This window comes from Amblyomma maculatum, chromosome 4 (assembly GCF_055883805.1).
Source record: "Amblyomma maculatum isolate TAMU_Amacu chromosome 4, ASM5588380v1, whole genome shotgun sequence".
Lineage (NCBI taxonomy): Eukaryota > Metazoa > Arthropoda > Arachnida > Ixodida > Ixodidae > Amblyomma > Amblyomma maculatum.
In genome coordinates this window covers 67,805,832-67,822,621 of record NC_139347.1, presented here as the reverse complement: position 1 = coordinate 67,822,621, position 16,790 = coordinate 67,805,832, and the positions used below count along the sequence as shown (strand labels likewise).

At 54.9% G+C, this 16,790-nt stretch overlaps 1 protein-coding gene across 1 annotated transcript; it reads right to left on the bottom strand.

The window, feature by feature from the left end:
* Nucleotides 1–200: 200 nt before the first annotated feature.
* On the bottom strand, nt 201–16,552 carry LOC146191297 (teneurin-m-like). Its single transcript, XM_084599907.1, has 10 exons — nt 15,770–16,552; nt 11,710–12,328; nt 8,943–9,128; nt 8,524–8,881; nt 8,356–8,382; nt 8,042–8,161; nt 6,801–7,978; nt 5,942–6,738; nt 3,325–5,869; nt 201–1,882 (listed from the first exon to the last, which is right to left on the bottom strand). The coding sequence occupies exons 1-10, from the start codon at nt 16,550–16,552 to the stop codon at nt 1,047–1,049; spliced, it is 7,449 nt and encodes a 2,482-aa protein (XP_084456033.1). The 3' UTR covers nt 201–1,046.
* Between the last annotated feature and the right edge of the window lie 238 nt (nt 16,553–16,790).

Below are 16,790 nucleotides of genomic sequence, written 5' to 3'. Positions count from 1 at the left end.
ATATTCCAAGAAGTGGTTATCATGAAGCTGGAAGAGAAGAGTGGATAACTGCGAAACAGGAGAGTGGCTGCCATTTGAGCCACCCCTGGCGGGGGGTATACATTAAAAAGACCATAGCACGGCAGGTACCTTTCATGCATTTTGTACGAAGGCGTGGCTTCCGGAGACAGGAAAGAACAAATGAATGAAGTAAAGGGACACTGAAAAAACAGCTTGATTTATTCATTTTATACCTCATCTGAAGTAATCTCACAGAAATTCCTGTTGCGCTGTAATTTTTTAACTCTGCGGGCGTTCATTTTTGCTGAATAACAAGTGCTACGCTAAAGCTACGTCGTCAGGAGCATCTTAGTCGGACCGGTATCGTGATGTTCGATACGTATTATTCAAGTGGGCGAACAGTTAAAAAAAAAAAAAAAAAAAACACTAATCGATACTTTACACAATTCTTAAACTGATTTACTTCCTTCAGTTCACAAGGAAACTTTGCGTTTGTTTTTAATTTCTGTTCGTTTTAGCTGGGACTTCTAGTAGAGACGAGAAAGAGGCCACCGTGACTGCTGCGGAAGATTTTGAGAACGCCGAGTGAAATATCAGCGTTGATCATTTTCCCATCGGAAGTGCAGGGAAGACAGCGTGGCGTTAACAGCGTCGTGCACCAGATGTAGCAAAGGCTGAGGACGTCGTGCGGATTACAACTTTTATTCCCGGTCCCCTCTCCCTCCCTATAGCTCTGAGTTAAGAAACGGGCATTATTGCGACGCGCGGGATGTACACAAGCACGATGAGGAGCGGTGCCCCGCGGTATAGCTCGTAAGGCGGCGACACGCATCGTCCGCGGGACACAGTCTGGCGCGCGGCTTCTTCGCTTCATCAACGCATTCAAGCTCTGGGAAAACAGCGGCTCGCGGGTCGGCGCCAGGCACGGAGAGGCAAGCATTTGTCTTTATTACAACAACACTGATTCCGCGTCCCGCGCACTGTCGTACCACACGCGGCGGCCTTCGTTGCGAGTAGTGGTGATCTGCTGTGCGCACGGCGGCGTATCAGCTCAGTTTGCGAAACACCAGGTTGGACGGGTCGTCGGCCAGTTCCGGGTACGCGTCCACGGGATGGAAGTAGTCGGCGCGGTAGCCGGGCGCCGACCCGGCCCGCAAAATGTGCTCCTTGTCCTGGTCGCTCCAGGCGGCAGCGCCGTGCGGGTCGGCGAGCAGCAGCTGTCGTTCGTGCGCCCAGCGCTGGCTGAGCGCGTGCTTCTTGGCGTGCCACAGGATGCGCTGGCGCTCGCGGTCGGGCGGAGCCCCGTAGCGCAGGTTGAGCACGGCGTGCGGCGTGTGCAGCCGCACGTCGGACACGTCGCCCTGGTGAACAGTAGTGTTGACGGCGGCGCCCAGCCTCTGCAGCTGCGTCACGTCCTCGTGGAAGCGCCACGCACTGTCCTTGACGAAGTAGAAGGCGTCGCGGCCCTGCAGCACCGGGTGCAGGTCTACCAGGTGCGAGTTGTTGAACACCGATGTGAACACGTCGCGCCGGATTGGGTCGGCGCGCTCTGCCGAGCGCACCACTGCGCGCCCCTCGACACGAGACACACTGAGGCCGCGACCGAACGGCGCCGCGGCGCGGCTCAGGCGGCGTGGAAGCAGCCCCTCCTGGGGTCTGCGCCTTCCTAGTGCCGAAGGCTCGACGCTGGAGAGTTGCGCAAAGCCGCGCAGCCGCCGCCGGGCTGCGCAAGCTTCACCGGACACGGCCGGCAGCCGCCACGGCAGCGCCGATGTCTCGGTGTCGTGGTACTGGTGGCGCTGCTGCTCGTCCCACGGCGGCCAGCCGGACAGGCCCAGGCCGGAAAGCCCCAGGCCCTGGCTTTCCACCCAGTCGGGAAGCTCTGCGAACGTCCAAAGCATGCTAGCGATGTCACGTCATGTTCTGCGGCGAAATGCACGGCTGCACCCGCCCCCCCCCCAAAAAAAAATCACGGCAAGCGAAACGTTTTTCAAAAAGACCTGAATTTTAATTTCTTCATTATTTGAAACGAAAATTTACAAACAAAGAAAGAAGAAATGGCGGAAGTTCACGCACCTTTTACTCTGTTTTCTCGAAGTACGAGTAAAGAATAAACTCACGAGCAAGACGACTGGTGTCGTACGACGCTCAGATGTGAACGCGGAATAACCGCTCCTATGTGGCACCCACATGAAGCGTCCCACTTTAAATATTGTGACATTCGCCCCGCTTGTCTATGCCCTGTATATTCATTACCGTAGCGGAAATTTTGTGACCAGACCTGGTATACCACCGTTATGCGAATACCCGAGCAAGTTGTCGCCTCTACACGATGACCACGTACTATCTCAGAACTTTTCATCATGTCCTTCAAGATAACGCTAATGGATGAGTTTCGTGGATGATCACTTAATTACTGCAGAAGGCTTTTGACGTTCTTGGGTTCCTAGATACACTCGAGCTGGTTACGAATGGTGGCTAGGGCTGTGGCTAGCCACCATTGGTGGCTAGGAGGCAACTGGCCGAATTGGGGAATAGAATTCGAATCGCAAGAGTACACAAATATAATGTATAAATCACTAGCTTAAACTCTTCCTTGCTGGTATATGTCGGTTACCGCACGGTATGCGCTTCATGCATAAACCTTCACCATCAGATATTAATCAATTAAAAGAGCTACTGAGCGGACGATACCACATGCTCCCAGACACCGAAGGTCCTTCTGGTGATGTTTGGAACTGTTTCGGTACTGTGTCACTCCCTATCTTGACGCTATCAGAGGCAATCACTGGTACACAGTATCGATTTCGGCTAAACACGTTACGGGTCTTGTGTACGCATGCATTCGATTTCTTCCTCATAAAATGCGATTAAGGTTACAGCAGAGTTATTCGGTCTTATGTTAGCGTATGTGGGCAGCCCCAAAAGGGGAATGTGTTCCCTGTAGTTTATTTATAATCAATGTCTTGCCACCCAAACAACCAAACCAATACCTTCTTCGCTATAGCTCATTCATAGAAAGCGAAATACGCAACATAACGCAAATCTTTCGGAACCAGCTTGTTCCATCTATTATCATTTCCCCAAATGATTTCACTTTTGAATTATCCGCCATTGCATGAAACGATGCTGCACCGTGGCCTTCAGCGAATAGCGAAGAGCGAACGCGGGGTGTGATGTGTCGTTAGCCAATGGCTAAAGGGGATACTCAGAAATAATGTAGAACTGTGAAGAACTGTTAAAATAATGTAGAACTGTAAATAATGTAGAACTGTAAATAATGTAGAATGTTACACCTTGCGGTCACGCGCATGCACAACTTACCCTGGGCGGCGTCTCCGGCTGGCCGGTCGGGATGAAGGTTAACTGGGTCGTTGCGGTTGAATTGGTAGAGATGCAGGTCTCGCACGTCATGCAGGCGCAGCGCGCGCTCCCACTGTGGCGTCATCCAACGACCCATGAGTGAATCGTAGATACGCTCGCCGAAGTGCACCAGTCCCGTGAGCGGGTCCAGGATGCCGCCACGAAAGTCCACTGGCACGTAAAGAAGGGGCGCAGAGTCGTAAATGATGTGTCCGTAAGGACCTCGGTACACCTCCTTGAGAGCGTCCCCATGGCGGTCGAAGACGAGCGTCGGGCTACCCGCCTGGTCGCAGGCCACGTAGAATGAGTCTCTATTGACGCGCAGCTGCACCAGGAAGCCGCGCTCGTCGTACAGCAGCGTCATGCCGCGCCCGTCCGCGTTGTTGTACACGTGCGTGACGAGCGTCGGCCGAGCCGGGTCGGCGTAGAAAAATTGCGTCAGGTTGCCCAGATGGTCCTTACGCATGGCAAGGCGACCACGCGCGTCATAGAAGTAACGTACTTCGTAGCGGCCGCGCCGGGCCCGCTGGGCGCGCACCAGTTGGCCGCGAGTGTTGTACGCGAAGCGTTCTTCACCACGCTGCACCACGAATCCGCGGCCGTCGACTACAAACGGCGTTTCACCAAACCGCAGCACATGGTCACCTGCGTCATGCAGAATCTCTATCTTGTTACCCATGTACTGCATGGTGACGATGTTCCCCCCGGCGTCGTAGCTGAAACGCCAGTGGTCCTTGCCCAGCATCTCGGTCAGCTGGCCGTCGGCGTCGTACGAGAAGTTGTGAGTGCGAAGCTGGACGCCCCCGGCGAGCCGCATCAGCGTCCTCGTCTGGGCCACACCGCCGCGCGAGTCGTACTGCAGCTCCATGCGGAAAAGCTCCTTGTCGCCGACGCGCAGCGTGGACTGTTGGAGTCGGCCAAGAGGATCCAACTGGCGGCCGAATGCGGCGGTGCCATCCGAAAGCGTTTCATTACCGGCCGGACCGTCGCGCGTGAGCCGAAATGCGTCCAGCTGCACCAGGCGGCCGCCCTCTGAGAACTGAAGCTCGGTCTCGGGGAACTGGAGCGTCCCGACACGCACTCCCAGCGCGCGCAGCCGTAGCCGCGCGTCGTAGCGGTACTGGAAGTGCGCCGTGGTCAGCTGGAACTGGCTGTAGAAGCGTGCCACGCACTGGCTCAGCAGAGGCCCATCGTAAAAGTACTCGTGGCGCACTTGCACGTCTTCTTCACTCCAGCTTTCGGCACGCACCAGGCCTGACGATGAGTAGTTGCGTTGTACCTTGCCGCCCCCAAAGACGACTTCGGTAGGCTGTGCGAGTGCGTTGTAGCGGTACAGTACGCGGCCCCTGTCTCCCGGGAATATTCGCAGCAGGGGCAGACCCCTGTCGTCGAGGTGCAGCACGTAGGCCCCTGCGCCTCCCGGTGCCGTGTAGCTGAGCCGATAGAAGCCGATCGATGCTAGCAGCAGGAAGGCATGGCGCGCACCGTCGCGTGGTGTTCGGACGTGCTCCAGGCCGCCATGCTCGTCGTAACCAAATGCGAACGCGCGGCCGCTAGGCAGCAGCACACGGCTGGGCTGGCTGGCGCCGGACTCGTAGGCATAGCGCAGTGCACTGTTGTCGGCTGCACGCACCTCGACCATGCGGCCGAGCCGATCGTAAGCAAGTGTTTGCGAGAGCGGTCCGCGCTGCCAGCCGCTAGGTCGGCCCAACCTGTCGTAAGCGGCGTTCAACGGCAGCCGGGCACCGCCAGTGGGGAGCCACTGTACTGGACGAGCGAAGCTGTCGTACTGTACGACGAGCAGCGGGCGTCGTGATCCGTTGTAGATGATCTCTCGCGCGGCCACCCAATCGTACTCGGCCGTCAGGTACTGACTGCCGTTGACCAGCAGCGCACGCTCCACTGCTGAGATGGCACCTTTGGCCAGCTTGAGCTCATAGCGCCACTCCAGGCGGCGGTCGCTTGGTTTGCCATCCCAAAGCAGTGTCTGGCGCAGAGGCACCGGGAACATACCGGCTTGCACAGGCAGCATGTGCTCGAGGACGCGATGAGGTCCGGCCTCCCAAACAAGCGCGACCGTCTTCCATGGGGTGGAGAGGAGCAGGCCGCCATAGGGCCGCACCGTCGTCGTCTCCGTAGCCAGGCTTCCACGGCTGCACACCACGCTGCCTGGCCGCACGGTGGTTACCTCGAGCAAGTCCTCGACGCTCACCGAGGCTGCGCCGGACGGTGCCAGTGTGAACAGCAATCGGCGCACCAATCCACTGGGCGTCACCAGCTGGCTTAACCGGCCGGCCTCGTCATAGGCATAGTGGAAGGTGGCACCGGTGGCGTCGTATCGACTGGCCAGCAGGCCACCGGAACCGTACAGGAAATGTGTCTGCAGGCCATCGGGGTCAACGAACGACTCGAGGAGCTTGTCCTGTGCCACGTGCACACGACATTTGTGGCCCCGGGCTGTTTCGATTGTGTGCAGGCTGTTGGCCGAGTCACGCAGGAACGCCACCTGCAATACGAAGCAGTGTTCACTTAGCAGCGTTCAAATGTGCGCTTATATACGCAAGCAAGCTCTACGCACCTTGTTTCCGGACGTGTCCGTGACGGCGCTCAGCTTGCCGAAGCTGGTATTCACGTTGTACAGGAAAGTGTACTTGGCCTTCCCTGTGAGAAGGCTGCGAGTAACCACGTGCTGGCCGTATTTGTTGAACACGAACAACTCGTGGCTGTCAGGCTGGGCAATCTGGTACTCCTGCTGTTCGTCAGGTTCCGGAAGGTAGGGCAGCGCCGAGAACACCTGCCGGCGACCGAGGTCGGCGACGTGCACCACGCCGTCGCTGGTGACTGCCAGCGCAGCTACGGCGCGCAGATCGCTCTCCACGGCCAGTGTGGCGTTGCCTGGCGCGCGGCAGCCCTCTCGTTGCTGGCAGCCGGCGAAGAGAGTGAGTGTGCCATCGGGAGAGAGGACACGCACGGTCTGCCGGTCGGCCTCGTCCACTTCTGCCACATACAGCTCACCAGTGGGACCGAAAGCAAAGCTCACTAATGCCCCTAGCTGGCTGCCTTGGTCTTGTTCGCCAGTGGGACAGTAGACGGGTTGGCCCGCGACCACCAATAGACGCTGGTCGACTGTCAGCCGAAGTACCATGTGGTCGTCAATGAAGTGCAGAGAGTTGTCGAGAGGGTTGATGGCCAACTCGGTGGGCCAGCGCAGTTTGGCTTCTGAAACAGGCAACGCACCGGCGCAAGGGAAAGGTCGCCAGCGCCTTCGGCCTCGTGGATCGCCAAGCAGAGTGTCGATAATGCCACGGCTGTCAACGACGCGGATGCTGCTGCCGTCGGCCACGTACAAGCTGTTGTCCACTGCCACGGCCAGTCCTATGTGCACAAAATGGAATGATTAACTTCCCGAGGGATCAAACCTGCATGCACTTACATACCTTTCGGATAGGCGAGCTTGGCTTCTAGGGCAGGCCTGCCGTCTCCGCAATTGTCACGGGGTAAGCAGCGCTCCCCACTTCCCACGACCACATCAAAGTTGGAGTCCGGGTCATCGACCTTGTCAAGCGAGTGGACTCGTAGCACTTGGTGTCGTTCAGGATCGGACACGTACAGGTGGCCGTCGGTGGGGCTGAGCGTGAGCTGGCACGACGCGTCGCCAGCGCCACGCAGCCGCAGCACGGTGTACAGCTGGCCTTCAGGAGTCACACGACGTACCAGGTTCAGGTCGGCCAAGTAGACGCTTCCGTCGGGCCCCGCAGCCAGAGCCGAGGGTGCCAGCAGCCGTTGGAGGCGCGCGGGGCCTCCGTTGCACTCGGCTGCACTGCAGAGTACCGGTCGTGGCTCGCCCGTGCCGGCCAACAGGGCCATGACGCGCGGCGCCTGTGCCAGGTACAATGCTGACCCATCACCCTTCTGCAGCACGCCTTGCTGGAAATTGTAGCGATGGTGAACGTCGAGGTTCCAGCCTCCAAGTTCAGACACATCCATGTCGTGGCCCGGCAACGTGGTCGACTGCGTTGTCCAGATGGGCTGCTCACAAGAGCTGTACTCGTAGCCCAGTGAGACAAGTACGCGTGCCAGCCCGTACACCTTCTGCTTGTAGACGTTTCGCTTGTTCCATGCGAATGAGTACTCGATGTCTGGATCCGCCTCGAAGGTCCTCTCGAACAGGATTCCCTCGACCACGATGCGCAGGTGCACCAGGCGAAGTTCCGGTGGAATGGTGGACGGCGTCAAGCGTAGATGCAGTGTCGCCAGGTACCCCTGCACCTGGCCACTCCGGTACACGAGTTGGAGTCCCGATCCCGGCACCTGAAGCGTCTCCTGCAGCTCGCGGCTCTCCGCCAGTACAGCGGAGCCACCGCAGCCTCCGGACGGCCGCGCGCTCTGGTAGAGGACAGGCCGCATGCGCTGGTACGAGTGGGCCTCGCAGGCGGCCTGCTGCAACCGCCGACCGCCCTCGTCGGCCGGTTCGCCCCCCAGCACAGCCATCTCCACATGGCCCATGACCACGATGCTGTTCCAGGGCACAAGTACTGTGCGCTTGATAGGGTGGAACGGGTTGCGCTGAAACTGGAGCGTTACCGCGCCTCCTCCGTTGACCAGGATGTCGAACCTGCGCGGTCGGAGGGCGCGGCGTCATCGGTGCGCGGGCCACGTCGCGCGCGTCGCTGCTCACCAGCCGTCGTTGCGGGTCAATGTGAAGCCGAACTGCGGGTCCGTGGCGACGCTGACTCGGATGCCGACGATGCCGTTGCCTTCCTTGCCGGTGACTCTTCCGCGAATCACTGACACTCGGCTGGAAAGGGCGCGCCAGTGTGAGACGCCCGCGGGCCCTGGCTGATGCCGGGACAGGGTATTTAGGGACGGGAGGACAATAGACACACGCGCCCCCAGCGGCAGGCGACCTGGGGGCCTATGGGGTCAACACGGAGCGAGACAGAGACAGGACAGGACACCAGCCAGACGGCAGCCCCGCGGGCGCGCACTCACCTCTTGGCGAAGGCGCTCCAGAACTGGCTGCGAGGGGGGAGGGGACAAGCCAACAGTCAGGGCGCGGCACGCTGGCGGCGCGCCGCCGCACACACACACAGGACAGACATAGAGACTCCGTGTGACCACCACAGGGACGAGACAGACAGACGGGCGCCGCGCACTGACCTCTCGGAGTACTCGTCTCGGTGCGAGTAGCTCTGCACGCTGTCCTCCTCGATGAGGAACTTCATGCGCTGGTAGAAGGAGGCCGTCACTGCGGGCGGCTGTTTGCGCAGCAGGATGTCCTGCGGCTCCGGCGATGACAGGCAGAGCAGGCTCTCTGCGCACTCGGGCCGGTAACAGCACTCGCTGTCCGCGCAGTCGACCAGGCCGTCCTTGTCATTGTCAGCCTTGTCGCTACACTGCGTTTCCTGGGGCACGCTGCAATCGCGGCCCGCCCAACCAGCCAGGCATGCGCAGTGCCAGCGCTCGGCGCCCTCCCGCACGCACTGGCCGTGGCTGTGGCACCCTTCGGGGCAGCCGTCTGCGAGGGAGCGGCAGACCTCAGCGCCGCAGCCCACACTACAGTTAGAACAACGCAGTACCTAGCGTGCAGTGCTGGCCCATCCATCCCTGGATGCAGACGCAGGTGCCGTTGTTGCACTGGCCATGCTGCAGGCAGCGCTGGTCACACTCGCGCAGCTCGCACCGGCCACCCGTCCAGCCCGGCTCGCAAGTGCAGCGGCCCTCCTCGCAGCGACCCCGGGGCCCACAGTCGAGCTCGCACTTGGCTGCGCGTGCACGGAGTTACGTCCATGAGGCGCTACTGCAGGATTCCATATCTAAATGGGCCTTCTCTTCCATTCCCAGTCCCTATCTTCCCCGTTCTCCTTCCCAACATAAATGATGCCATAAGCAAAAGTAGACATGCTCAAAAATTCGCACATTTATATCTATCTCTTTTTAATGGGCTGCGTTCGCCGTAGATGAGCTCGAGGCTTTTTATTACTGGCGAAAGTCTTTCCTCTCTACTCCGCTGTTTTCCGTTCTCCCACGTATAGATCAAGTCGTACGTTAGTAGCGAAAAATTTATAAGTATATGGTTTTCGTGCGGAATTCTTCACGCTTTCATATACCTTAGGTGCTGCTTGCAACAGTACATTGAATGATATGATTCTCGGTATCACTCAAAACTTTTTTGTCAGGCGTTCCGCAATGAAGCTTTTTTCTTTTCAGCACAAACATGAATGACATGACACTTGTAGACAACGAAACGAAGCTTGTCATATATGCAGATCACACCACTTTATTGTTTCAGCCGTCACTTAATTCTGGCTGGCTGAGATAGGTTACGACGTTATGACAGAATGGTGACGTCATCAGCCGACCCAGTGTTGGCTTCCCAGAAGAACCGCCACCTGCCATATACTGTTAGTAGTTAGCTGTTGCACGAATGGAGCCGGAATCAACGCCACAAGCGTCCACATATGTGTCTAGTGAGGGGAAAATCCGGCAGGTGGAGAGGGCGGCTACGGCGGAATGTCGCTACATCGGTGGCTGCACAGGCGTATGCCGCCAGCAGCAATGTGGGTGCAGAAGCAAACCGAATAGACTTCAGACATTGTTGCTATCACATCATCAATACGCAATGTAATTAAGAGCCCTCTAATGTTTTTCTCACCCTCCATCAGTGCTTGTGGCGGACGGTAGTAGAGGCAGTGTTGTCATGATTAACAAAATAAGGGCTCTCATTATAGGCAGACTAAACGCCCTCTATCGCACACTAGCTCCTCATTCGGCCTCCCAACCTAGCAACCACGTACCGCGGTGCTCAGAGGAATCAGCGTTTGACTCTTAGACAAGTGGGCACATGAGCGAGTGTTGACGCCGGGACTTGCAGTCGGTGGAGGCGAAATGTCGACATCACCATTCGGTGTGCGATGTCATCGTTGTCGTCATCATCACCACCACAGCTGCGGCCACTGCAGCACTTTGCCACTGACTTTCAAATAGACAAGTGCTGCGTCAGCTGTGGCAACCCTGCATCCCAGTAAATCTATACAGGAGTAAAAAGAGAGTAACATGCTCTCTAGCTTATTCCCTATTACAAAAAAGTAGCGCATGTAGCATTAGTAGTAGTAGTATAAAACATTTATGCAAGGAAAATGGTTTAGGGGTTAGATCTTTAAGCCGGGATTTAGTTGGCTGAATGCTGACAATGCTCTGCGGTAGTTTTTTCCCACTAAAGTTACACAATACCTGTGATCGGCAGCGATATCAGATTCTGACTTCCAAGCATGTGGAAACTCTAGAAGTTCCTAGTTTTAGATGAGGTTTAAATGAACTTTAGTTGCTAACATTAAACCTCACGTGCCCCAGTTAATAGTCTACTTCCATTGCTAATCACACGAAGTGAATATGATTCGAGGCGGTAATGTGCTTCTGTTGCAAACAGTGTAACATTACGTACATCATTACTATTAGAACGTTATATTTAGTGATTAAAATATGCCTCAGGACTTGAGGGGTATACCCCACTCCTATCAGGGAGTGCATGTTCTCTGTTTTTACTTATAGGGTAATTCTTGTTCAGAGTGCATGGTACCCGCAAAAAACCGTCATCATCAGCGTTACTATACACGCCCGATACGAGACAGAGGCCTCTCTCATATCTATTCGATTAGCCACGTGGTTACAGCCACCATCTTTTCCTCGTGAACTTCATAATCTCATCCAATCACCAAACTTTCTGTCGCCGCCGGTTATCTTGCCTTCACAATGCATGCTCCACCGATACCCATTTCTTCTTTTTCTTGATTTCAGCTAAACTGTTATTAATTCGGGTAAGCTCCCATACTCCCCATAATCCTCCCTTCCAGTCTCATAATGCTACATCTATATTTTTCGTTGTTCTTACTTTGCAGTCATCAATTACCCAATTTTATTTATTTATTTGTTTATTTATTTATTCAGGTTACTCCTAAAGGCACTCCAAATGTATGTATGAGTGTTGGCAAAGTAAAACTAATATGCGTATTACTTTTGGTGATACCGCTAAGCTCTCTAGGATCTTGGAGTGCCGATCCTCAATATTTGTATTCTTTACATTCTACACTTATGGCCTCGATCCGTAGTCAGCGGTAGCACCGGGTTCTATAGAACGTTAGAGGGCTCCAGGGAGTCGAAACTACTGTGGGGCCCTCCACTACGACGCCTATTTTTCTTTCTACCTACTCTCAATATCTTTTTCATCGCTTCCCCGGGGGTGCCGCTCAGGCATATTCAGAGTGCAAATTTACTGCGACTACGATTTCTTCAAGCAGCATTTGTTGTCCCGCCCGTGCGCGCGCCCACGACGACAGCGATGCGCACCTCGGCTGCAGTCATCGCCGGTCCACTGCTCGAAGCAGACGCACGTCTCCCGCTCCAAGTCGTACACGCCGTGCGCCGAGCAGTCCGGCAGGCAGCGGCTGAGCCGCTCATCGGCGTCGCTGCAGTTCGCACCGCGCCACCCAGGCCGGCACCAACAGCGTCCCTGCACGCAGGCGCCACGGGAGCCGCACTCGGGATCCGGGCAGTCGGGACGCTCGCAATGCTCGCCTCCGAAGCCCGGCTCGCAGACGCAACGGCCGCGGACGCATCGGCCGTGGCCTGAGCAGTCGGGCAACTCGCAGAGGTCGTCACGCACGGCGCACTCGGCGCCCTTCCAGCCGGGCTCGCAGCGGCAGCGGCCCTGCACCAGTCGCCCATGTCCGCTGCACAGCACGGGGCAGACGCTGTCGGCGCAGTCCAGCCCGATGTAACCGGGGAAGCAGTGGCACTGGCCCAGCCGGCAGCTGCCGTGGCCGTGACACTGGCTCGGGCAGCTGGTGGGCACGTCCCGCGCCACGGCCGGCTGCAGCGCCAGCGACACCGGCAGAGGGTCGTCGTTGATCACCGACAGGAACCACGTGCCGGGCTCCAGAAAGTGAATTAGGTCCACTTCTTCCAGCTGCGAAGGAAGGTGCGCGGCCGCGGTCCAATAAATGGAGACAAAAGCACTCATCATGTGAACACTGGCTAGACGTCATACCGACGCCGGTATCTGAGGCAACACCATATCCTATTTTATGCAATAGCGTGAGAGCCTCGTTCGAGAAAAAAAGCCTGCATCAGCGACGTCACACCCTGTCGATGGATCACTTATAGCGAGAAATTACACAATGTAAGGCATGTAGTTTTATGCACCCCGCCATTAGTAATAGCCATATCAGTTCAATTCCGGAAACGCCATTACTGTCGGCGCTGTGGCTGAACAAATTTTGGCTGTATCGAACCAAAATACGCGTGGTTTCGAAAAACTCGCGCTCAAAGCACCGCCCATGGGGCCATCAATAACTGGCACAAGTACACGTGACCTTCTTTGTTCCGCGTAAGCTGGAGCAGCAAGCAGCGGCGAGGATCGCAGCGCAGACAGGACAGAGGTGATGTGGCCTTGCGCCATATATCGACGGCGCTGCCGGCGGTCATCTGAGCGCGGGTTTTTCGAAAGCGCCGTTCTGGTGCGAAGCAGCCAAAATTTGTTGAGAAGCACAGCTCCGAGGGTAGTGGCGTTTTCGATGTTCTAAAAACGGGCATGGTTATTGCTAATGGCGCGCTAGAAATCTCTAATTAGAACTAGGCGCCTAAATGTAATGAGTTGTAAAGTTCATTATCAAAAATTGGTGAACAAGCCTGCTAGTTAATATTACTTCCCTATTGTCTGATGCCTGCCAACACTGGAATTATTGCGCCGCTGAAGCCATCTTGTTTCAAAAAACCTATAAAAAAAAGTAGTGGCCGGCTTCCACCCGGTATAGGGAGAACTTTGCCCTGCGGTGGGTGAAAGTCAGACCGATGACGTTTTTTTTCTTCCCCCCCCCCCCTTTTTTTTAGTGGGGGGGGGGGGGGTTAAGGGTTGAAATTTAGAACGAAAGACGTGCTTAATGCTGCTCCGCAACGTAGTTCCACATGCATTCTGAACGCCGACAGCGGCCCTAGCTCTCGCGGGCTGCGCTCGTAACACTCCGGCACCTAATGAGCCTAGGAGGCAGATGACAAACGAGCCATTGATGCACAAATATTCGGTCATATGAGTCCTTTAGCAACTAGCCCCGCGAGAGATTTCTAATAATAATAATAATAATAATAATAATAATAATAATAATAATAATAATAATAATAATAATAATAATAATAATAATAATAATAATAATAATAATAATAATAAATTATTTCTCTTTCCAGTACAAATGCGGGCCTGCCAAGAAGTTTCTCCATTGGAGAATACAAAATATAAAAGAGTAATTTAACCATGCCATATTCCTTATGTGCATCTTTTTTTACCTTTCAGACAGATCATTCATGTTAAATGATGCCACAACGGCCCAAGCTGGCTTCGTGAAGGCATTTACGATATCACAGGAGTGTGACATTGTAATACTGTTGCGCGACATGAACCATCGCAAGAAAGCACATAAGAGGGAGACACGGAACTCACCACAAAGGAGGTGACATAACGTTAATCCCATTTAGTTCAAAGGACAGGACAAAGAGAAAGAAGAAGGTTAACACGGCCGCTACTCACAACTAGTTTATTGAGGTTTAAACCGCAGCATATAACCTACAGGCCTGTGCATGCGCAACCGTAAAATCCATTTTTTTTTTCCTAGCAAGCACGATGTTGCCAAACATGCTCTAGTGCCTTAGTGCCTTTACGCATGTAACACTACTTGTCACCAACACATGGCGCGTGTTTGAACTGTCGCATTATGATTAAACGTGCAATGGTCTTCTACAACCCTGGCTGTAATGCTGCTTGTGGGCACCCAAAGCATTAGAAAAAGGACTCGACACCTGCATTAAAGACTTGTTCAAAAATATGATTGAACTTTTAAAACCACGCAAGCTGGGCGCAGAAAGGTCTACAGTTTTCAAAGGAACCATTAATATCTTAACATCTGGAAGGAAGGCTCCAGTCTGAAGGTTATCTCCCAGTTCTCTCTCTCTGAGGGACGGCATGTAACCGGAGCGAAGAACCCGATTATGGCCGCATGTGCGTGTTGATACAGTGACGATGGCTACGCAAACCCGCGTGCACTGCGTCAACAGCCTTCGCGGATAAGCACTGCTTTCGAAACTGACTGAAAATGACAAGTCGCGTATTTTCAGCAGTTTAAGACTTACATGATTCGAATGAATCACTCAACATTCGATAAACATTGCTCCTGTTTAATTGCGCTAGGCTGCCACTGACAATTTCATTGAGCGAATGAATGTCAGTAATTTTAATCTCTAGACACAAATTTTTGGGGACACACTGTGTTGATCCGCATAATGATCGCTTCACAAACCAGCACGTTTCTTTCATTGCGGTTAGGTTCTACTGAGTTCAGCAAATCCGCATAACCTGCCATCATTTTGAGTTTCACTTACCTCGATGCATGTAGTAATGGCATTTTTAGCTGTGAGGCAGAGAAGCTTTTAATCGTACAAAATCTCTTGGATCCATGTAGAACGAGATGAAGATGGACACGGTTTACACGGTATGAAGGAGCACTGAACAAGGGTAAAGGGGGGACGCCTCAGTTCGCAGGTTGCTAACTGAAAACTGACCTGCTAACTGAAAAATCTCCTGGAGGTGTTTTCGCATTTGAAGGAGCCAGAAATATGCTCGTTTAGATTTAATCATGAACTGATATTAGTGGGCACTTCATTTGGTCAATATACTATCAGTGTTAGGTTGGTACCATTTCGAAAGAAACGCCACTTTCTTGCATTATGTTCCATAGGGCAGCATTGTCTATTTTCTGATTTACGTTTGCTTTTGCTTGATGAATTGTTCTTGTTTCTTTTAACTTTGTAAGAGTGGGGTACGTTAATTTCAGCTCTCAGCAGGCCCCTTGTTGAACCCATTTTATTGTTTGTAGCTGGCATGCATTGCAATTGCATATTTTCGTAGGTAGTGTGGCCATTTTGGCGGGTTGGTGCATGAACTTTGGGAAAAAGGAATGACACGAAAGATATAAAAATACAGAAAAACGAGGAAACAATAAGCATGCGCTTGTTCGTTGTCATTGGCCCATTTATTCGCGCCATTCCTTGCTGATGAAATGCACATTCTTCACTATTCGCCTTTCCCCACTGCGGAGTAGCAGTAATCCTAGTAATATAAGTGTGACATTTGTACTTTTCTTGTCTGTAGTAAAACCTCTTTTTCCGTCAGATGTCATCTCTGCACGGTCCTATTTTGCTCTTCAGTTCATTAATGCAGCCTTAAGTCGTGCATTTGCTCGGCCAAAACTGGCCACTGCCCATCAGTCGCAGATAAGATCTATCAGCGGGCTGCTGGAGCAAGGCTGACCCAGAGCCTCGCCGCGCGACAGAAACGCGTGGAGGATGGCGCACAACTCACGACTGCCGACCGATGTCCCCCGGCGGTGGCCACCACCTCGGCCACGTCGCGAGCGGTCAGCGAAGGCGGCTCATTGCGCCTGGCCAGGAGGGCGAGCCGCGCTCCCTGTGGCGCGGTAACGTTGAAGCGTACGAAGGCTGCCTCGGGCTGCTCGAAGCGAACGTTCCACGCGCCGTGAGGCTCCAGGTGGTGGGTGAGCCGGGCGCCCAGCTCCACTTCGGCGTACGCGTCCGCATGCGCGGGTGGACGACACGGCTCGCGAACGGGCTGATGATGCTGCGGCGGGTTTTGCTGTTGCTGGTGCTGCTGGTTCTGGTGATTTTGGCTACGGTGCGGTTGCTGCGGCTGCTGGTTACCGCCGCTGTGCCTGTGGTGCGGGGGAGGCGGCGGCGGTGCCGAGGCCGACAGGCTCTCGGCCGCCACGTCAAGCAGCACACATGGCTTTGCGGCGGGCCCCGCGGCCGCCACGTAGGCGAGTGCGGCGGCCAGCGTCGCGGCGAGGGCTGCCAGCGCCAGGCAGGCCCATTGCCAGCCGCTGCGGGGCCTCAGCCTCTGGGTGAGCGCGGCCGCAAGCGAAGATGTGGTGGCCGCGGGCGGCGCCTCGATGATGAGCTGCGGGTTGACGCGGCTTGCGGCTGGGGGCACCATGGGCCCCGTAGTCTCGCTGTAACTCGGCGGCTCGGCATATGCGTTGCGCGGCGGCACCGCCGGCGCCGGCTCCGGAGGGCTCTCGGGCCAAGTCGGCTCGGGAGCCGCGTACGGCCGCCGGTGCAGGGAGTCCATCAGCGCCTGCGGACACGGAGGCGCCCTAAGGCACAGGGTGGGGGCGAAATGAATGACTTAATCAATCAAGACCCTAAATCAACTATGCAGTCGATCAATCGGGGAAGCAGTAGTAAATAAATAATCACCAAGCGCTCGATGAACTGACAAATTACTAAATTTTTCAATGAGTCCGTCCTTTAATCAATCAAGATGCAACCAACTGTTTTGTACATCTTTTTACACAGATTTTTCCTTA

What these genes read in the sequence shown, in the direction of transcription:
- LOC146191297 (XM_084599907.1), bottom strand. Translation starts at nt 16,552, where the DNA reads ATGGACTCCCTGCACCGGCGGCCGTACGCGGCTCCCGAGCCGACTTGG. An exon ending in TTGACCCGCAACGACGGCTG is followed by an intron (nt 7,979 to 8,041) that starts GTGAGCAGCGAC and finishes CCGACCGCGCAG; the next exon opens with GTTCGACATCCTGGTCAACG. An exon ending in CAAGCTCGCCTATCCGAAAG is followed by an intron (nt 6,739 to 6,800) that starts GTATGTAAGTGC and finishes TTGTGCACATAG; the next exon opens with GACTGGCCGTGGCAGTGGAC.